The 22,475-nt window shown below is 46.0% G+C and overlaps 1 protein-coding gene and 1 long non-coding RNA gene across 3 annotated transcripts in view; both read right to left on the bottom strand.

The window, feature by feature from the left end:
• Positions 1-9,850: 9,850 nt before the first annotated feature.
• Positions 9,851-11,502, bottom strand: LOC147737841 (uncharacterized). The gene is made up of 2 exons (XM_086947384.1): positions 11,332-11,502; positions 9,851-11,247 (listed from the first exon to the last, which is right to left on the bottom strand). The coding sequence occupies exons 1-2, from the start codon at positions 11,492-11,494 to the stop codon at positions 10,202-10,204; spliced, it is 1,209 nt and encodes a 402-aa protein (XP_086803510.1). The 5' UTR covers positions 11,495-11,502; the 3' UTR covers positions 9,851-10,201.
• Positions 11,503-11,950: 448 nt separating this feature from the next.
• The window catches only part of LOC147737840 (uncharacterized), a 47,560-nt gene continuing 37,035 nt past the window's right edge, over positions 11,951-22,475 (bottom strand). The window contains exon 3 of one of the 2 annotated variants that reach the window (XR_015302635.1): positions 11,951-12,105. This is a non-coding gene — a long non-coding RNA (uncharacterized LOC147737840). Of the gene's footprint in view, positions 12,106-15,151; positions 15,308-22,475 lie in introns of those variants that run through there. The other variant, XR_015302634.1, reaches the window with a different exon arrangement.

Below are 22,475 nucleotides of genomic sequence, written 5' to 3'. Positions count from 1 at the left end.
GGAATTATTATCCCCCAGAGCAACCCACAGAATTTTCTATACAACAGAAGCTCAAGCAGGTCCTTCTCAGAAACACCAGTGCAGGGCGCCATGGATAGATTTTGCTAGACTTTCAGCACTGTATGTTCTCACAAGGGCTTTGAAAAACAGCCTTACGTACTATAAAAAAAAATTAAAATGCCCTGTTAGTCCGGGACATGGGTAGACCAACATTCTAGATATGAAACTAAATCCTTAAATAACCTTAGCTTTATTACTGTTCACCCTTCTAAGGTGCTCATAGCTTTCAGAGAAACTCTTTGTACTCGGCTCCTTCATTCCACATCCATCACGGTATCGTTGGTCTAGCTGTATCACGATCGACAAACACCCAGTATATAAAGCTGCACTAAATAAGAAACTTTAAAAAAAGTATTTTTTGAATATTTATATCCCTCTTGTAGCAAAATACATTCAAGTACTGAACATTTTGTGGCATTTATATGGATTATTAACAAGGGGATTGCCAGGCGACAGGAATATTGTTATCGTTCCTAAAAAATAATGCATTGGTTGGGTAACAATGACTGAATTAAAAGTAGTGTAGTACGGATCTCTGTATTACCAGTAGCACTTCTCTTTCGAGCCACACAGGAGAGCTAGTACCATCCCAACTAAAGAAACCTTGTCAGTCCAGGGACACACTGTCAAGTTGGACCCCTTCATCTGCGGCAAACTCACCCTAATTATGCCGGGTATGCACAGAGTTTGGTTTTAGGCTCACTGTGCCACAGTATTCAGGCTAGCCTGGCTGATGAGGAGTGATACCTCGAAACTGATCCTAGGATGCTTGTTTCTAGTCCAGGGAGGGCCTGCCTTGGCAGCTAGGGCTGGATTGTTTCCATGAGGAGCAGCGTCAATACTGAGCTGCATATGGCTGGCTCTAAATTGGGGTGGCATGGTGAGCTAGAGAAGGATGGATTGAACCCAGATCTCGACTGGGGGTGAATGTTTGATTTGTTCCTCATTCCGTCCATCATTTGTGTGTCTTTTGCTCCTGGTATGGCCAGACATGAGTCCCGGGCTCACTGTGCCACTGAATTGATCCTGACCTGGCTGATGAGTGGGATACGCCAAAGCCGTTCTCAGGATGCTCGTTTCTGGTCCAGGGAGGACCTGGTTCGGCAGTTCAGGCTGGACTGTTCCCAATGGGGAGCAGGGTCAAGACGGATTTGCTTATGGCTGGTTCTAAACTGGGATGGCATGATGAGCAAAAGAACGATGGATTTAAATCAGATCTCCTGACTGTGGATGAATGTTTGATTTGTTCTGCATTCCCTCCATCATTTGTGGGTTGTCTGTAGACTCCCTGCAGGCAGCACAAAGTATCTTGATAGTGTAGGGGAGCAGTCTCATTCTTTACAATCAGCAGTCAAATACTATAAATCCAAATTATTTTTTGTTTTATTACATATCCCAAAACATACAATTTTATTAACATGTGAAATCTAGTAATTATTATGTACATTCTATAGTGTCATGATTAGTTCCAACTATTTAATAGTATGGTGCAATCAATCTCTTTTTTTAATTTCCTTTGTAGAACAATCATTTCAAAATGCAGCTCCATCAGCCATTTACAACTGTCACCCACGAATATACAATGGTGATTTTGTTCACTTTGCGCTCGGCCTTGCTATCAGACATTGGGAGGCTCTGTGACTTTTGTTAATGATCCGTCACTTTTCTGCAGAGAAGCCCTGTGCTCAGCCCGGCAATCACACAGCATGTGGGTCGGAGACTTTGTTAATAATTCATCTATGGTGATTAGAATTCTGCCTGGCTATCACACAGCTCCAGCAGCTCTGTGACCTTCATTATTGATCCTGCACTCTTCTGAAGTGAGCTCGGCCTGGCTATCGCACAGCTGCAGCAGCTCTGCGACCTTCATTATTGATCCTTCACTCTTCTAAAGTGTGCCTGGCCTGGCTATCACAAAGCTGCAGCTCTGTGACCTTCATTATTGATCCTGCACTCTTTTGGAGTGTGCTCGGCCTGGCTATCACACAGCTGCAGCTCTGAGACCTTCATTATTGATCCTGCACTCTTCTGAAGTGAAGTACTCGGCCTGGCTATCACACAGCATGTGGGTCGATGACTTTGTTAATAATTCATCTATGGTGATTAGAATTCTGCCTGGCTATCACACAGCTGCAGCAGCTCTGAGACCTTCATTATTGATCCTGCACTCTCCTGATGTGTGCTCGGCCTGGCTATCACACTGCTGAAGCTCTGTGACCTTCATTATTGATCCTGCACTCTTCTGAAGTGAGCTCGGCCTGGCTATCACACGGCTGCAGCTCTGCGACCTTCATTATTGGTCCTGCACTCTTCTGAAGTGAGCTCGGCCTGGCTATCACACAGCTGCAGCACAGTGACCTTCATTATTCATCCTGCTCTCTTCTGGAGTGAGCTCGGCCTGGCTATCACACAGCTGCAGCTCTATGACCTTCATTATTGATCCTGCACTCTTCTGAAGTGAGCTCGGCCTGGCTATCACACGGCTGCAGCTCTGCGACCTTCATTATTCATCCTGCTCTCTTCTGAAGTGAGGTACGCGGCCTGGGTATCTCACAGCTGCAGCTCTAGCTTTCAGAAACCTGTAATAACCAAGGGCCTGATCTTGGGTTACTCTTCTGAAGTGTGCTTGGCCTGGCTATCACACAGCTGCAGCAGCTCTGCGACCTTCATTATTGATCCTGCACTCTTCTGAAGTGTGCTCGGCCTGGCTATCACACAGCTGCAGCAGCTCTGCGACCTTCATTATTGATCCTGCACTCTTCTGAAGTGAGCTCGGCCTGGCTATCACACAGCTGCAGCTCCGTGACCTTCATTATTGATCCTGCACTCTTCTGAAGTGTGCTCGGCCTGGCTATCACACAGCTGCAGCAGCTCTGCGACCTTCATTATTGATCCTTCACTCTTCTGAAGTGTGCTCGGCCTGGCTATCACACAGCTGCAGCAGCTCTGCGACCTTCATTATTGATCCTACACTCTTCTGAAGTGTGCTCGGCCTGGCTATCACACAGCTGCAGCAGCTCTGCGACCTTCATTATTGATCCTGCACTCTTCTGAAGTGAGCTCGGCCTGGCTGTCACTCAGCTGCAGCTCTGCGACCTTCATTATTGATCCTGCACTCTTCTGAAGTGAGCTCGGCCTGGCTATCCCACAGCTGCTGCTTCCTTATTGATCCTGCACTCTTCTGAAGTGAGCTCGGCCTAGCTATCCCACAGCTGCAGCAGCTCTACGACCTTCATTATTGATCCTGCACTCTTCTGAAGTGAGCTCGGCCTGGCTATCACTCAGCTGCAGCTCTGTGACCTTCATTATTGATCCTGCACTCTTCTGAAGTGAGCTCGGCCTGGCTATCCCACAGCTGCTGCTTCCTTATTGATCCTGCACTCTTCTGAACTAAAGCTGCGTGCACGGCCTGCCTCACACAGGGCTGCACCTCTGCGACCTTCATTATTTTCTTTTCTTTATAAATCTTTTTTATTGAGAGAAACAACGAAACACAATATAAAAAGAATACAAAAACATAAAAAGAGAGCAGTTGTCAAGATGGTCAAATCACGTGAAATAAACACAAGGTGCCTATAATCAATATAATAGAAAGAAGCGTCGCTGATAATATTTCAGTCACATACTGGTATTAAACCTTTAAGTGTCTCGTTATCAACATTAAATGGGGAACCGTCGCCAAAGGGAGTGCACAGAAGATCTCTGCTTTCGTTCCAGGGGCCCATATTTTTGCCCATTTACCTGGGCATCCCCTGCTCTCATATACCACTCTTTCAGCCTGCATGCACCAGTCCATGTCGGCCGCCCAGTCCCTGTGTTGGGGCACCATTCCTCCCTTCCATGTTCTGGCTATGTTGCGTTTTGCTATTATACAGCCCAGTGAAGCCCATGTTTGTTCAATTTGAGAGAGGTCAGTGGCGTCCCAAATGTGTCGGAGACAAAGTTGAGGAGAGGTTTCTATAGGTTTATGGCATATTTGGAACATGGTGGACAAAATCGCACTCCAGTACTGTTGAAGAGAAGGTGCCCGTGGAACCGCCGCATCAGGGACAGAGTGGGGAATCAGAGAGACCCATTTTAACAAGTGCTGTGATGGTATAAAAGGCCCTGTGAAGTATTTTTAAGCTGTATGAGCTTGAAGCGGGAATGGACAGCCACCTCCCGGGGAGAAGCCAGGGCCTCCCTCCAATCTTCCTCACATAAGTCTTGCACGTCATCGCACCATTTTGTGCGTAGTTTGTCGAGAGTCTCGGGTGAAATATTAAGTATTTTACAGTATTTCAGGGAGATGGCCTTATCCGGAAGATAATCATCTAGAAGCCTATCTTCCAGAGGCGAGGAGAAAAGATAGATCGGAGCCCTTGGGAATTGCCTTACAGAATACACTGCATGCCTGAAGATAACTAAACGTTTCCCCCTCATGCAGTTGGTATTTTAATTGTAGTTCGCCGAATGGAACCACAGCACCTTTCGCTCACAGGTCCCTAACCGTGGAGCGACCAATTAAATCCCTCTTTTCAAACCTTGAATAACACGAGAGCATACCCAATTGGCACGATTCCAGCAATTGAGTAACCTGCGTAATTTTCCCCTTACAACCCAACGTGGCGGTTGCCGCATGCCAGATCGAAACTGTGATAGAGGTCGGAGTATAGTTGGGTAGATGCCTGAGCCCTCCATACAATGCTCGTAGGTAATTGCCCGCAGATATATTAAGCCTGTCCATCCTGTATGCTGGATCCATAAGAGGACGGTGGGCCCAGTGATTGGGGACCACTAATTGTGAGGCCCAGTAATATGCTTTAATCGCCGGGAGAGCAATACCCCCGTCATACCAACTTTGTGTAAGTTTGATCGGGGCAATTCAGGTCGTGCCGCCATTCCATAGTAGCGAGCGGACCTCGGAATCAACCGTCTGGAAGTAGAGGGCAGGGATGGGATATGGTGTGTTCTGCAGGGCATAAAGGAAACAGGGGAGTGCCTTCATTTTAAAAAGGGCAGCTCTATCCAATGGAGTAAGGGGCAGTGTCTTCCAGTGCTGCATGTCAGCCTGGAGGCGATGCAGGGGAGGCAGGAGATTCTTCTGATAGAAAACTTCCTTGTTCCCCATGACATAAATGCCCAGATAGCGGAAACCGCCCGTGACTATATCAGCGCTGCTGCCCGGGGGAAGAAGTGGGGGCTCTCCACCGAGGACATAAATCAATGACTTGTCCAAGTTAATGATATAACCTGAGTACTGTCGAAAGAGGGCAAGAATATGCAACAACCTGTGAATTGAGGATCGGGGGTAGGCCAGGTACAGGAGAATATCCTCGGCGTAAAAGGAGATCCTATCCGACCTGTCCAGAAACAAGTTGTTGCCTGGGTCTTTCCTAGCCAGGCGTAGGGCCAAGTTTCTTCCTAGATGGAAATGAAGTGTGAAAAAGTGTGGAAAAAAAATTGAGGAAATATAAGAACAAAGTGGACCTTTGAATTAGGAAAAGACAAATTGTGAACAACCAAGTATAATGAGTTATCAAAAATATATGTTTATACCAACAGTGTATAAACAAGCATTTGCAATGCAATAGGTCTCGCATTTACGAGTTTGAGCTATTGGCACTGTAAATGACAATGCCTTTATTCTTTATGTTTTGGTTTTTAGAACCTACGTCTAAGGCATTGTCATTTACAATGCCAATAGGTTAAACTCTTGCTAATGCGAGATCTATTGTGCTGAACTACAGTACGCGGGTTGGGGAGAAATAAATCGATGCTGCTTTAGATGCACTCTAGGTGTTGGAAACGGATGATACTACAAACTCTTTTTCCGGGCAGAGTCGACGTCTGGTAAAGCAATGGAGAGAGGGAGTAATAAAAGCATCACCTCTATGGAAAAGAGTAAAGTGGAGCGCAATAAGAAAAGCATACGAAAGACAGAAGCACACAAGGGAGCAACAGAGGTCGGGGTGCAGGTATTTAGCAGGGTGAGAGGCACACAAGCTAAAAGAAAGAACAAGGATAGAATGGGGCAGTAGCCCTGCAAGGAGGGAATAGGGTAGAATGACTAGGAGGAAGTAATGGGGTAGTAGCGCCAGGAGGAGGGAATAGGGCAGAATGACTGGGAGGAAGGAATGGGACAGTAGCACCCGGAAGAGGAAATAGGGCAGAATGTGGGAGAAACGAACGACTGGGAGCTTTGGGAGGAAGGAATGGGACAGTAGTACCGGGAGGAGGGAATAGGACAGAATGACTAAGGGGAAGGAATGGGACAGTGGAACCGGGGGAGGGAATAGGGCGAATGTGGGAGAAAGGAACGGGGCAGTAGCTTTGGAAGGAGGAATGGGGCAGCAGTACTGACTTGAGACATAGAGCAAATGTTTCCTCCAATAGATTGTCTGATAGGAAGACATGGGATTTGATTACACTGATATATATGTATGGTTGGCCGTGGGGATAGTTAAGTGCAGTGTCTGATGAATTACAGAGGAATTATTGACATTGGGAAGCTGATGACCTGAGCAGACACGCACGTATTTGAAGCTGTGACTATGGGGTCTAACACAGATTCCTGCAGTGGGTACATGTATTAGTTCGCTGAGCAATGAAACGCACAGGAGGTAGAAGGAAGCAACTAGGGACCGGGGCCTGAAAAACACCACTGAAAGGGCTGTCAGTGAGAAAATTGCTACCTCTGATGGCTCTGGTGCTGCAGTGATTTACAGATCATTTACTGCCGACGCTACCTGGCTGCCCTCACTGTGACAAATATAATAGTCACATCAGGAAGCTTTGGTGACCCCGACCTTGACCTCATGTGCCCTTTATTTTCGGGCTCACGCAGACTGACAGACACCACCTCCTGAAAAAAGTAGAAACTGGTTTCAGTGAGGAATCCCTGGCTGTCTGTAAATCTGCTCTCTAACCAGCCAGAACTGGAAAATGAGAGGAAGGCGGCTGCTGTAGAAGAGGCCCTCAGCTGACCCAGCCCCACTAGCCTCTCCTGGAAATTGTTCTGTATGCCTACCCAGAGGTCCCCAGACCCTCCAATACAGCTCTGCTCTTTTCTCCGCACTGGGGTCTGCAAGAGGAGGCTGGACTGCGTATTGCTCTTCGCTTTAAGCTTCGGTGCCCCTCCCTGGTGGCCTTTAGGCCTGGTATCGGGCCGCAGTAGCGTGTGTACCTTGTGTGTACAGCCTTCCCTGGAGCCCCAGCTGAACTTGCGCTGCTCTCTGGAATGGGAAGGAGTGGAGTCAGGACTGGAGCACGCGGAAGAGTGGCCCCCGGAGGGTGCCCGTTGGTGGCTCTACTCAGTCGCCTGTTGCCCAGCCTCTCCTGCTGTTCCGGGGGGGGGGGCTGGTGGTGGAGGCGCTGCGGCCGATCCCGATGCCCGCAGGGGGCGCTACGTGGCCCTAATGCTGAGCGAGGCGCTACAGGGCTGGAAGGACCTGGAGGCGGAGAGGGGCGATGGTGAGTAGAGGGATGAGAGAGTGAGACTCTGAGCTGATGGTGAGTAGAGACCTGGGGGTGACGGAGGAGTGCGCGCTGGAGTGGAGGGGGCGCTACGTGGCCCTTGTGTTGAGCGAGGCGCTACGGGGTCGAAGGACCTGGAGGTGGTGGGGGTGCAATGAGTAGAAGGGTGAGAGCCTGAGCTGACGGTGAGTGAGCGGGGGACCTGGGGGTGATGGAGGAAAGCGCACAGGGGTGGAGGGGAGAGGGGGCGCTACATGTCCATACTGCTGAGCACGGCACCAGAGGGGTGGAAGGACCTGGGGGCGATGGTGGGGTGAGGGTGTGAGAGGTTGAGCTGACAGTAATGGTGATTTGAGGGGTTACCCACTGGGCTGACTGAGGGCCCGGGATGAGGGAGGGGAGTCCCGTGAGACATCGGGAGCACTGTTTACAATGAGGATTGGAGTCGTGTGGGTGTGGGCAGGGGGTTGCGTAGCTCCTAGTGTGCGCTCGTGCCAGAGTCACAAAAGTGCCAGAGAATGGAACAAGGTTCTGGAGAAATGTTTTTATAATTAACACATGCATAGCGCCCATTGCTTAATTTGTGAATACGCCCCCCAGCCCAAAGGGTTTGTCAGAAGGCCTCAGCCGACGCGGGCCTGTCTGCTTCTTGTGAACAGCACTTGTGCAGCTGACTTTCTGCCCTGATTCCTCACCTTGACTAACATCCTCGACCAGCACTCTTTCCACCTTCCGCAGGGATTCGCTGTCTCATGCAAATACTTTGAGACTTGTTTTTGTCGCTTACCAAGTAATCCGCACAAACCTGTAATTACAGCGCAGTTAGCTGGCGCTCGTTTACCGGGGAGTCCCCAGGGCTGGCTGCGATGAAAACACAGGCCCGGGCTATTTATTGCCGGAGTAAATGAGAAATATATCATTTACCGTGCTCCCAAGTGCCCCGACGTACCTTGGGGACCGGATCACTGACAGCGAAACAGAAAGCAGCTCAGTATCCGGGCTGTGACTGAGAGGGCGGGGGCTGCCCACAAATGCGCTATATTTGTTATGAAAAGGGAGCCCCGGCGCCAAAGCGAAGTGCGGCAGCTGAAGTCCTGGCTCCCAGGAGGGGGCCCGGGTGAAGACCAGCGGATAGCACTGCGGGGCTCCCATGCCTAAGGGGAGAGCCCCGCGTCGTGCTGGCAGAGGAGCTGGAGTGCCCTGCGGGGCTCCCATGAACAAAGGAAGCCCTGTGTGAGCCAGGTGATGCAGAGATAAGAGCTCCGTGAGTTAAGGGGGGAGAGGGGGGAGGGTGTGTGTGTGTGCATGCACGCAAGTGTGTCTGTGTGTTATCCACTTGCTGCCAATGTGGGACAGGAGATGTGCACGGCGTCTGGGTGAACGTGCGCGCTCACATGGGGGATTCTCCTGCACGTGCCCATCCCCTGTCTCACATGGCAGCACCGGGGGGTGAGGTGGAGTGGAGGGGTTGTGGTGTGTCTCTCTATGTGTGCGTGCGTGTATGTGCGCTTGTGTGTGTGCGTGTGGGTGTCTCTCTGTGTGTACGCTTGTGAGTGTGTATGCGCATGCATGTGCGAAAGCAGGGGGGGGTGTGGCTGTGTGTGTTGGAGGCTTTCAAGGGAGACAGGAGATGGGGAATGCGCGCGTGCGACCTGATCCGATTCCTGAGGCTGCGCATGCCCATCTCTTGTCTCCCTTTTGGCTCCTTGTAAGCAGAGCCGACAGCTATAGGTCTCGCACTGCGACAGGGCTTCCGCCCTGTATCGTAGGTGCAAGACCTAAAAAAGCATTTGCAATGCAATTGCGATGGAGATGATCAACATTCAGCACATAGTTGGTCCATGGTCCCTACTGAAGATATACAGGCATACTTCCACATTCATCAAGTGCCTATTTCTATATAGATGCACTGTCTAATTTTTAACATAATTGTATAACAGTTGCTACATCGTAAGGACAGACCAAAAGAGTAACATCAATGTAATTGTTGTCACATAGTTTCACAGTTAAAACGTAATCATTATTTTCATGGCTGAAGAATTTGTGTCCTCATTAGTTCTACATCAGAGCTTCAAAGGTAAATGTCATGCACTGCAAGGGTTAACCCAGACAGCTGCAGCTCTCATTCTCCTGCTTTCACAATTGCTTTTCTACACAGTCCTCTGGCCACTGTCACAGAACAATTAATGATGCATAAAATGACAACAACCACAGCCAGCTCTGAAGAATCTTCATTTTGTGCTTGTTAAATTGTTTTGAGTGTGTTGGGTTTATATGTTTTAAAACTAGCTGAAAATAGACTTGTTAGTCCAAGCATTTTTCATGGTGTTGCTTTTACAGGTAGCATGGTCCGGTGTTCTTGGATTTCTTTCGTTAAAACTCTCTCACAGAATAAAAACCAACAAGGTTTCTTTACTTTTAGTCCACTTTGTCTAGTCTCCCAATGGGTTTCGTGATATTTCATGTTTTTCCTAGCTGTAGGGAAATAAACAATAGCACAGAATAGACACTTTCATTGATGGTGATGGTGGAGTGCTCGCTGATTTTATTTTAGGTTTGAAGACTGACAAGAGCTTTTTGCACGTTCACTGCCATGATATGGTTTTTCTCCAGTGTGTGTTCGCTGATGTCCATGTAGGGCTGATAAGCGACAAAATCTCTTCCCACATTCTTTGCACTGGAATGGTTATTCCCCAGTGTGTGTTTTCTGATGCTGCTTTAGCTGCCATAAGTTATAAAAACTCTTCAGACATTCACTGCAATGATATGGTTTTTCACCTGTGTGTGTTTGGTGATGATACGTTAATCCTGAAGAGGATCTAAAACTACTTCCACATTCACTGCAATGGTATGGTTTTTCCTCTGTGTGTGTTCTCTGATGCTGTTTTAAGTTTGTTAATCGATTAAAGCGCTTCAGACATTCACTGCAATGATATGGTTTTTCCCCTGTGTGTGTTCTCTGATGCCGTTTTAAGTTTGTTAAGTGACTAAAGCTCTTCAGACATTCACTGCAAGGATACCGTTTTTCTCCAGTGTGTGTTCGTTGATGAACCTTTAATGTTGATGAGTGACTAAAACTACTTCCACATTCACTGCAATTATATGGTTTTTCCCCTGTGTGTGTTCTCTGATGCCGTTTTAAGTTTGTTAATTGACTAAAGCTCTTCAGACATTCACTGCAAGGATACCGTTTTTCTCCAGTGTATGTTCGTTGATGAACCTTTAATGTTGATGAGTCACTAAAACTACTTCCACATTCACTGCAATGATATGGTTTTTCCCCTGTGTGTGTTTGTTGATGATACATTAATCCTGAAGAGGAACTAAAACTACTTCCACATTCACTGCAATGGCATGGTTTTTTCCCTGTGTGTGTTTGTTGATGATACATTAATCCTGAAGAGGAACTAAAACTACTTCCACATTCACTGCAATGGTATGGTTTTTCCCCTGTGTGTGTTTTCTGATGCCGTTTTAAGTTTGTTAAGTGACTAAAGCTCTTCAGACATTTACTGCAATTATATGGTTTTTCTCCGGTGTGTGTTCTCTGATGCTGTTTTAGGTGTGATAATAGACGAAAGATCTTCAGACATTCACTGCAATTATATGGTTTTTCTCCGGTGTGTGTTCTCTGATGCCGTTTTAGGTCTGATAATAGACTGAAGCTCTTCAGACATTCACTGCAAGGATATGGTTTTTCTCCAGTGTGTGTTCTCTGATGCCGTTTTAGGCCTGATAATAGACTGAAGCTCTTCAGACATTCACTGCAAGGATATGGTTTTTCTCCAGTGTGTGTTCTCTGATGCCGTTTTAGGCCTGATAATAGACTGAAGCTCTTCAGACATTCACTGCAAGGATATGGTTTTTTTCCAGTGTGTGTTCTCTGATGCTGTTTTAGGTCTGATAAATATATAAAGCTCTTCCCACATTCATTGCACTTGAATGTTTTTTCCCCATTGTGTGTTCGCTGATGACTCATGACTTCTGTAAAACTACTTCCACATTCACTGCAATCATCTGGTTTTTCCCCTGTGTGTGTTTGCTGAAGCTCTTCAGACATTCATTGCATTTGTATGACTTTTCCCCTGTGTGTGTTCTCTGATGCAGTTTTAGGCTTGGTAAATATACTCTGTGTTTTATATAGCAGAACCCCTATTTCCTTTAACTTTCATTTAACTGTGCTTTTTGCTGATTGCTATGGAATGGCCTGAAAGAGTTTAAAATACACCTCTAGCTCTGACTGGTGGTCTGATATCACTTTAGGAAGTAGAGTACTGCAGTAACCACCTCATGATCAGAGCTGGTATTGGATATGTTTACAGAAGAAGTGGTTGATCGGTGTTGCCTTCATTTTCTAGAGGTAATTTCTCCAACTTGAGGCACAGAGTTGCACAGCTGAGACTCGTAGAACCACCGAATTGCCCTTGACGGTACTTCCAGGATCTTTCAGTTTATGTTCAGGTTCGGCTGCCTCTGAGGGCACTTATGTTTTCCTGAATACTGAAACTCAATGTTTCGGACTTTGCTTTTGCAGATTTACAGTATTATCTTCATTATTCCTAAACATTTTGTGCAATCAAGGATTGTTTTCTGTTGGATGTAAAGAGATTTAAATTACTTATATGGAAAATACCGGAATATGCATATACAATTTTTAGTTGATTGTAAAAGCATCTCATTTATTGCTATTGTTGAAACTTATCAAGACATATTTAAGACACATTTAGCCATACAGAGATATTTGCATAAAAGTTTCTTTGAAAATGCCACAATGTTATTTATTTCAGCAAAGGTGTTCATAGAGTAACTTTGCAAAAAAGGGCACTCGCATTGCACACATATACTAGTTACAGCTTTAGGTAGATGCATATGGTCAAAGTTTTGTTAAAACAAAAACAGCTCTTGGAGTAAAAGATGGATCAGGAACACTCAAGACAGGAAGTTGTGCCATACATCAAATCCTATTGTTCACAGAGGTGCCTTGCTCCATTCACTACTAACTACTAACTCTTTTTTCAGGAGGATTCCACTGGCTGTTGTCTCAAGGCCTGGTTATTGGGGGCCTTTTGTGCGCTGTTTGTGTTTGGGGCACTTGTGGCATAAAGGGGCTCTATCTGGGCCTTGTAGGCCCTGCATCATGTATCGATCCTCTCCCCATATAAAGTCCCTGCCCAATCTAAAATGGCGGCGTCTCTAAGACTCTAGGAATATAGATATCGACATAGGATTTAGCATGTCCTTCTTATGTACATGAAAGAAGGACTATCATGTTCTATAGCTTCAAAGTATTTCCACGGTGGCGGCCATCTTAGAATGATGTTGTTTACTAATTCTGCTTAGATTTCCAGACTGGCTCGGTCTACCGAATTTCCAAGTGCATCCTAGGCGACTGTTCATCCTATCCCCCTATTCCTCTAATCTGGATTCTATCTTCCTAATTGCATAATCTAGTTTGAGCTAATGTATTTCAACTTCCCCTTTTTTATTTTTCGCAGCTGAGCCCTCTCCTCAGGATTTTTTGTTTTCCACCTAGTAATCACATGCATATAACGCTGGATAGCCTAAAACAGAAAGAGTACCTTCTCTCTTGACATCTTCTGTCATTATGCTGCTGTTTAATGGGCTGTCTTTGTAGAACGGAGTCATCGAACTTTCCGCCAGCCACCCCATGATTTGCCCCGTCCCTTCCTTCCTTCCTTCATCTGACCATACCCCTTCTCCTCATCTCCCCTCAGCTTCCCCCCACGTGAGCATTCAGTACCCCGGTCCCTCCCCTCTTTCCACTCTGAAAATGTGGTGCCCTTAGCCATGGATTACCTTTTTCTGCGTGAAGCAAGCACACAATGTTACTCTCATCTTGGTACAGTGGTAGTCTAAACGCTGAAAGATGCAATCTAAGATTGAGTGAAGTGTTATGGAGATTCTCTTCCTTGCTCGAACACCTCCAGCACCTGAGATCTCTAAGAATCATTTAAGAAACAAACGCATGCATAGCTCAAAAGCAAACTTCCTTAGGAAACTGCTAAACAATGCCAGGAATCGACCTAAAAACTGTTTGAACTCGTTAAATTGCAATCTAACAGGAAACCCAACCTACTTTCTGGGTCTTATCTGCAGCCTAACTGCGAAGAACTTGCCGCCTTCTTCCTGGGAAAGACAAACAAAATTGAAAGTGACTTAAAGACTGCATTGGATCTCCCCTCGAGGCTTTCACACGTCAGTCCCCACCCACCTGTGTGGCCTGAGCGTCCTACACACACCCCCAAAAATATTGCTGCATGGTGTTCATTCAAATCCTTTGATGAAACAACCATACTAAAAATCCTGTCAACACTTAAACCTTCAAAGCACTTCAGCGATCCGCTTCCTTCAAATCTCTTAATTGAGATTAAAACCTCTCTTCTCCCACCAAAATAGTAAATGATTCATTAATTCAAGGCAGCATACCAGACTACCTCAAGTCTGGACAGATAACTGCCGTTCTGAAAAAGCCCACAGCAGACCACACTGATCTACATATCTTCCGCCCTATGTCTAGCATCCCAACTCTTTCAAAGCTCCTCTAGAAATGTGCCCATACCCAGCTATGCAAACACAGAGCAATTTCAACTCTTAAATCAATACCAATCTGGATTCCTTCAGGGACGCAGCACTGAATCAGCCATGACTCACATAGCTGACGATGTTTTACACAATGCTTGTTCAAATTTAATCCTGCCTTTTAAGCGTCCTTGACACGTCATCAGCATTTGTAAATGTAAATGTAAATGTGCTTCGATTTATATAGCGCGCTTTAACCCAGGGGTCTCAAGGCGCTTGCTTAGGGAACCCGTCCTGGTATTCCCCTGTGAGATACCCCAGCCGGGTATCCACAAGGTGAAAGCCAGGCATCCCGCCGCGAGGGGCCGTAGTGGAGATTAAGCAAGCTATTGCCCAGAGTCGCAGAGTGTGACCCCATGAGTCGAGTAGGCACCGGAGCGAGAATTGTCGACTCCGTGGAATTTTTGAGCCCGAGACCCGCCGAGGCGGGGAATCGAACCCTGGTCCACGGCCGATCTCAGCTTCCGGGTCTGCCGCCTCTAACCACTGAGCCACGCTTCTCCATTTGATGACTTCAAGTCAGTTGCTCAAGCCCTAGTGTTTTCCAGGCTGGCCTATGGAAATGTAACCCTTTGCGGCCTTCCTAGGTCAAAGTTCCCCCCCTTAGGGCCTCCCTTAACTCATCTGCAAGGCTTATTACTGGATCTGAATGCAATAACCACATCACACCTTATTTGAAATCGCTAAACTGACTCCCTTACGAGGCACACATAAATTGTTAAATTGCCTGCATGACACACAAAGCCATACACTCCAACACCCCGAGGTACATTGCACAAAAACTGGAGCTGCCTGGTGACTCTAGAACCTCAAGAAGACTTACAATCGTGCCTACTCTGGCAATTGCCCGAGAATCTGGAATTCTCTACAATCTGAAATCCGAGTTAACTCTTCACCTGCATCTTTCAAAAGATACGTAAAAGTGCTTCTGATGAACACATTCTTGCTTTAGCTCACATGATACTGTTATTGCAATGGTTATTATTGTTTATTATTGCCTGCCTTACCTGTGTCTCTCACGGGCAGATCCTCCATTGGCGGGATGGAGCATCACTCCACTTCAATGCACCAGAGAAAACCCCCAGAGACTCAGGCAGGGGCAGGCCTGATGAGTGGCAGCAGTGGTGGGCTTCCTGTGCACTAGTTTGTAGTGCGCATGTCTCTTTGGATGGCCGTCTTGAGACCGAAGAGCCTGAAACCAAGAGCATGTGTGATAATTCCTCAGCAGCTTCTCCTCTATGAGGTAGAGCGGGTGCAGGCCCAGAAGTATTTTCAGATAAAGAGCTGGGTAATAGGACAATGGCTTCCAATAACACTGCACTGAGCCCCTCACTTCAGCCAATCTTCAACGACTGTTTGAAGAACAGGGCAACAGGAAGGTGTGTTAAATGCCGACCACTAACCTTTCACCAGTTGCACACTGGGACTGCATTGGTTAGATGGAATGCTGTGCTCCCGCAACCGCTCAAGTCATGCATGCGGGTGCTACAACTTGTTGCGAAGGGTTCCTTGAACCCTCAATTCTAATTCACACGGTTTAACTACACACACCACAGTTCTCCCCCCCCCCCCCACCGTATCCAGCACATGTTTCCTGTTTCGAGACCAGAGTGCCCACACTGTGGCTGATGCCAGCTTCTAACATATGGTGTGGGAGTACCTCAAGCCATGACTACAGGTGTCATGGCTTGAAGTTACAGCCACTATAGCGGAACTCGCAGACCATACATGGTCACCTACTCCTGAATCCTGACTGCTAGGCCTTCACCCTAAAGTAAAGAGGGGGCAAATACTTACACCAGTTTACAGACCTTGCATAAGTACTTTTCAAGAATATGACTCGTTAACGAGTCATTACATCGCGTGGCATTACAACGCGGTCGTTACAATAGCCGTTTTGTTACCACGCAATGCCATTACTATGCAAGTCATTACATCGGCTTGCAGTAGATGGTGCGCTAACATTAGAAATGTATAATTTACTACTCCAACTCCAGTCTACGTAACAGTAGGGAAGGTGTTGGAATAGTAAACTATACTATTCCTTTTGTTAGAGCACTATCTACTGCAAGTCGTTGTAATGACCTGCCTTGTAATGGCATTGTGTGGTAACAGCGCGGTCGTTGTAACAACCACGTTGTAATGGCATCACAGTGTAATGACTGCGATGTAAAGGTCGTTTCCCACTTTACAAGCGCCAAATATAAATGTCTTGGAAAGCAGGCTCTGTGCTGAACACCAAGAGACAGCTGCATACTCTCCTGCACTGTGCAGGACCAGAGGCCAACACACTACACATGCTACTCACTGGAGGAGTGGGGAGAGTGGATGGGTGGGAACTGTGATATGTATATCCTTAGCATAGGAGCAAAAAACGATATTCGAACACAATGAAGGGACTATGTCCGGGACCTCATGAATGCATAACTTCTGTACAATTGTACCTAAGTATGATGTATATCATCCTGTTCATCTGATCTCTGTTCCCCTGTTGATCTACCCATATGTGTTCCCTGCAGCATCCCCCTTACACCTACTTCCTTATAATTTATTATTTTATTGACGCACTGTCTGGTATTAGGATTGGCATGTTTTGTAGTCCTCACCGTCCTCCTTGCCTTGTGATCATACTTTACTGTAATGATGACCATTTTGCTCACTCTGACCAGGTGAGCAAAATAATTAACAAAAACTGGAAGATCCTCAACAGTGGGGGCCTGGAAATTCCAAAACCAATGTTCTCGCACAAAAGAGCACAGAGTGTCAGGGACATTTTGGTCCATACTAGACCAAAGGCCAACAGGGTGAACAACACTGGCAATCCTAACTTTGTACAAGGGCATTACCCCTGCGGCGGATGCAAGGTATGCTGTCTGACCAGGAAAAGCAAAAAATTGACCTTCAACAACGGGACAACATGGGAACAAAGAACATTCAGCAACTGCAATAGTTCCAATGTTGTGTATCTTATCACATGCCCCTGCAAACTCGAATACATTGGCATGTCGAGCAGGGCAGTGAAGTTAAGAATAGGTGAACACAAAAGCACAATCAAGTGCAAAAAGTCAAGTACCAAATTAACAAACCACTTCCTGGTAAGTGGTCACAAACCTGAAGACATAATGTGGACTGTAATTGAACAGATCGACAACGAAAGACATCTCCTTGAAAAGGAACAGAGATGGGTTTTTCGTGTCCAGTCCAACAAAAATGGGTTGAACGATGAAATTCCGTGGGGTCAGTTATAGAACCCCCGTACTCCAAAAGAACCCCTACTCTCTGAGGCACCACCCCTAACCGTGGCCAAGATAATAACAGAGGTCCTCTACTGGCATGTGGAAACCACCCCCTTTGGAATACAGCACCACGGGTGTATGACTACTGTGCCCAACCTAAGCACAGGGGTCAAGTCTCAACCCACATAATAATTATGTTTTTCATAAACATATCCCACAGCGAATTTCGCTGTTTAATCTGTATACCCAATACATCTTTTCCTAACTCTGGGCAGAAAACTGCGTAAATATTCCAAGCTAAATTCTATTAACCCTTCATACATGTTTCCAGTAATTTGCTAAAACACCAATACCTCCCAATCTAGGTCCACCACTATTGACCTTTTCATAATATTATGGCTTCCGCTCTAATTTGTTGTTGCATAATCTCCTCTGTCATAATTTGTGAACAGCGATCTGTTTTGCATTAAGATTGACATTGTGCAGGCAAAATCTGAGTACCAACAGTGTAAGTACAATCTCTTCTGTCATAATTTGTGAACAGCGATCAATTTTACATTAAGATTTACATTATGCAGGCAAAATCTGAGTACCAATAGACACAGAAGGTAGACTTCCGCATTTTTACCCTCCCGCGTTCCATTACGGGAGGCCATTTTGGGTTAGCGCGCCAGTGTTTGGACACACCCGGCACCAGCGCGCAGTGACGCTTAAATGATTCACCGCTCCCAACACGCGAGCATTCAGCAGAGCGGCAATACTGGTAGAAGTAAGACTTAGGGATTATGCGGACAAAGTAAGTTACAGACCTTTACCCCAGGTCTTAAAACGAGTGGGTTTTGAGACACATTTTTCCACTTCTCGAACAGTTTGAACAAAAACGCTAAGGGCGTGGCTCTCTTTCTTGCAGAGCGCCGCGGTGAATTCCTACCGATTGTCAGCTCATGGGGCACCACGCACTTGCCACAACAGTATGTATGGTTACCATTCTAATGCAGGGGTGCGTCCCAGTTTGTGGGGATTTTTATTGATTCAGTGACCATAACCTTAAGACTAATATGAGAGATCGGGCTCCTCCTTTTTAATCCTGTGAAATGTCGTTGCATGCATTGAGTCGCGATGGTGTGTGTGTGTGGAGATAGAACCAGCCCTAATTACAAAGGGCGCGTACAAGTTCGGGAATTTACTCGGACAGGCAGGGGATGGCAGATTGAATCATCACTCTGTCCATAAAGTCTTGTATTAGGGCTTTAGGCAATGGGCTAATGAAATTTTAAAAGAAGAATTGTGGCGCAGACAATTATGTAAGCGCAGTGACAAACCACAGTTACTACTATGAACATCTGTGTGTTTCTCGTCTACTGTTCGGCATCACCTACGGACAGCCAGGGGATGGCAGATTGAACCATCACTCTGTCCATAAAGTTTAAAAGTTATTCTTTGTGTAATGGGTGAATGGATTTGATGAGTGAAATTGTGGCGCAAACAACAATGAAAGCGCAAAATTCACAGCTATAAATGTAAATATCTGTGTCTCCCTTTTTTTCCCTTTTCTTTACAGAGACCACATTTGGGTCACTAATTTTGACAATTTTTGCTTCCCAGGGGGCCAGCTCATGCCCTGAAGCATAAACTAACAGTGGAATTTTACTGTTAGTTTCTAGGAAGACAGGCTGACAATACTTAGCAACTGAGCTTATTTTCGTAGGGACCAGTAGAAGGTCCTGATGAGTAGGCAGTAGGGGACTGCCTACGAAACATGTAGACCAGGTTGTAGCGATCGGCTCAACCCCAAAACCCCCTTCTTAACGTCCCCAGCTAGAGAAGCTAATAAATAGTTTTTTTCTACTAGCCAGAGGATTTTTGTACTCACACACATTGTTAGGTCCCTACACTTTCACTGACACCTTGCACCATCACATAGTCCTGTCACCACTTCAGTGCTCCCGCGTAGTCGGTCAGGTCGTAGCACGGCCCGCCCCGTAGAGGGACGGGAAGACCCCAATGATGAAGCATGACACTACTGGATTTTTTTAGTGTGTGAGGGGTATTTTAAAAAGCACATAGCGCTCTCATCTTTATCAGCCTAAGAGAGAGTACTTTCACTATATTTTCATCACTGTAAAACCAACAAATAAAATACATGTCCACACATTGATAGAATCTCTTTGTTTATATATATCGTTTTGGAGGGTGATTCTATCAACTCCTCTGCACTTCCCTTATTGTTTTGGAATGATGAAAGGATCACCAAAGGCTGGATATATCAAGTGAAGTATTTATTGGTCACAGCTGTAGCAGGTCCTGAGTAACTGAAGATACATAGAATGTCTCAGGCAGGTAAAGCATTGTACATTCTAGATCAGGTGCCATGGGCATTTGACATAGCTGATGACACAGTCCAGCCAGATCACCACATTTACCTTAGTAGATCTTGCTCTGAGACTGAGGTAAATGGCAATGCTGCCCAACCATGATCTGTTTACATATGTCACATATATTATGTCATTCATGCTCCCTGTAAACTGTATTCCTCAATTCGTTTTTCTTGTTGATGTTTTTTTTTAAAACACCATCATTTTGAACCCATGGAAACTGAAAACAGAAAAACCTACGCATCTTGTTTTCAATGATCATTATCAGAGAAGAGGACTTGCTGCATGCACGGGAGGATTAACAACGAGACCTAGTGTGCCAGGATGGTGCACCAGGTTCAGTTCTCCGTAGTCCTGTATTCCAATGGGCTTTAGGAAGTGTAGTCATTTTGTAACTGTGTTTAACTTGGATGCGGATAGAGCAAGAGATGAAATGCATAATACTCAAGACTTTCTGAATCTTTACACTTAGGGAAATCTACATTCTGAGCATGCAGACAACGTGAAGTGAGTGAGCACTTGGATTAGAACAAACAGATGGCGGACAAGAAAAGAAGTGGAGAAGAGCAAAAGGAAAAGAAAGCAGCTCATTGGAAACTGCATGAGGCTGGGATGTCCCCTTTATCCATACTCTTCCTGGTAGCCCCAGATCCCCTCACATTCACCCTATACTGCTCAGAAGACATTAGGGGAACTGAAACCAAAGGCGGCAAACTGGAAATTATGCTGTAAGCGAACAACATACTCCATACTCCTCACTTTAGCCTTCCCAGAACGTTCGCTGCCAGCACTCATGTCCACCATATCAGACTTATCTTCGCGAGCGATGGAGGCACAGGGGCGCATATCCTCCCTGCAAGATGTGGCAGGCACCATTACATGAGCATAAAAGACTGAATGAGCAGACAACACCCCTCGAACACTGCATGGAAGATGCAGAAGGCCAATCATGCAGAAATAATCTGTGGCTGGTGGGACTGCCGAAGGGCATGGAAGGACAACAAACCAGGGAGACTGGTTTAAAACATGAATTCCAGTGCTTTAATATAGAGAGGACGCATCATCTGGAGGGAAGTACCCATACGTTTTGCTCCAGATACTGTTGGTTAGGACTCTGAAAGTGCACTGGAGCAGGCTGAAATTGCTATATGTGAATTGGCATCCTCAATTGGCAATGACTTTAACACCCTTAGAAGTCCCTAGTACAGGTTACCAATGGTACCCAGGGCATGGGTGTTAAAGTAGTCACCAGGGCCTGAAGCACTATTTATGCCAGCCTGAGTAGCCCAAGTAAACTACTAACAAGAGGACGGCCAATGCAGACTGCAGAAGAGAATAAACTGCTTGATCTCGACTCTGCCTTCACCATGTGTGGTAAAGTCAAACACGATTTTTAATATATGTCTGTCACCCCTAGGAAGGCCTCGTGAGGCAGACAAATGGCTGGGCCTGCTTTGGCCCAAGGATCCGAGTAAACTCTGTGCTGAGCAAAAGCCAGGCGTCCTTCACTGGCTCGCCCACCTCCATAAAATAATGGAAATTAAGGACACAAAGGCATAGTAGGATATTATTTGACTATCTACAAAAAAATTGATGAAGCAGCAGTACCCACACCCCGGAGCAGAACTCCTTGTTTCAGGATTCATAACTTTCTCACTACATCATATTTTAGTTAGTGTATTATGAGACTAGGTGTTCCCTCCCCAAGGGTCAAAAGAAATGATCATTGTTTTGCAGCGCAGTTTTATCATCCCATACTTACTACCAGTGTTTATTTTAATTTAAGTTTTCATCTGGGTCACTACACAATGGGGTTGTGAGTTGTTCTGATGGTTGGACTCAGGAACTCCTCTCACCAAGAGATATGCCACTGTGCTGTGGAAACTGTCCAGGCTAAGTATAGATTTCACAACCAGCATATTTTGGTAAAACAAAGATTAAATGCTAACCCTCATCGTTAGATGGCTAAAGCTTTCCCACTGCCCATGTCTTGCGGTGAAGGTTTGGTGTTAGAGTCTGCCCACCACAAAATAGAATAGGCTTAGAGTGTGAAATCAAAAAAGCATAAAGCTTCAAAACCCAATTAGAGCAACAGAACTGCCCATAAAGAGTAGTTCATAATACTCAGCTGAGCCCCAATAAATCCAAGTAAAGCAGCAAACAGTTGTAGCAGCAATCTGTCAAATCAAATCAGAAAAGGAATACAACGAGGGGAAACAGCAGCAGCAATCTGTCAAATCAAAAAGGAAAAGGAATACAACGAGGGGAAACAGCAGCAGCAATCGGTCAAATCAAAAAGGAAAAGGAATACAACAAGGGAAACAGCAGCAGAAGTTGCCACAACCATCAAGGGTCTGGGCGGGAAAGGGAATAAGAGTAAGTTGTAACTACCTAGGAACACACTAATATAAAAGTCAAAACCATATGTCGTAAACATTGACATATGTTTGCTCGCTCTCATCGAAAGTGTGTACCTTGCGACCATCTTCCCTCATAAATCATCGGACTCTGGCCCACATCACCCACTCACCCCATAGTTGGGCTTCCGCTCCTCATCCTAACGACCCTTCATGGCCATTCAGATGTAGATCCTCCCTGTCCGATATGGACATCCAATCTCTCCAACCATTCTATGATCCAGAACACTCCTCCAACATATCCAACTTGCATCAATCCCCACTGATCCATTCCGGGAACCGAGGCTAAACTCTAGACTCTAGAGCATTAAATGAGAACAACTTCACGTAAG

This window comes from Lissotriton vulgaris, chromosome 1_1, assembly GCF_964263255.1.
Source record: "Lissotriton vulgaris chromosome 1_1, aLisVul1.2, whole genome shotgun sequence".
In the NCBI taxonomy this organism is placed as follows: Eukaryota; Metazoa; Chordata; class Amphibia; order Caudata; family Salamandridae; genus Lissotriton; species Lissotriton vulgaris.
Note: the sequence above shows the minus strand (reverse complement) of the source record. Positions and strands in the feature narration are given on the sequence as shown.

Coding starts and splice junctions, on each gene's coding strand:
- LOC147737841 (XM_086947384.1), bottom strand. CDS start 11,494: ATGAGTCATCAGCGAACACACAATGGGGAAAAAACATTCAAGTGCAAT. Junction 11,248..11,331: donor GAGCTTCAGTCTATTATCAG/GCCTAAAACGGC, acceptor GTCTATTATCAG/GCCTAAAACGGCATCAGAGA.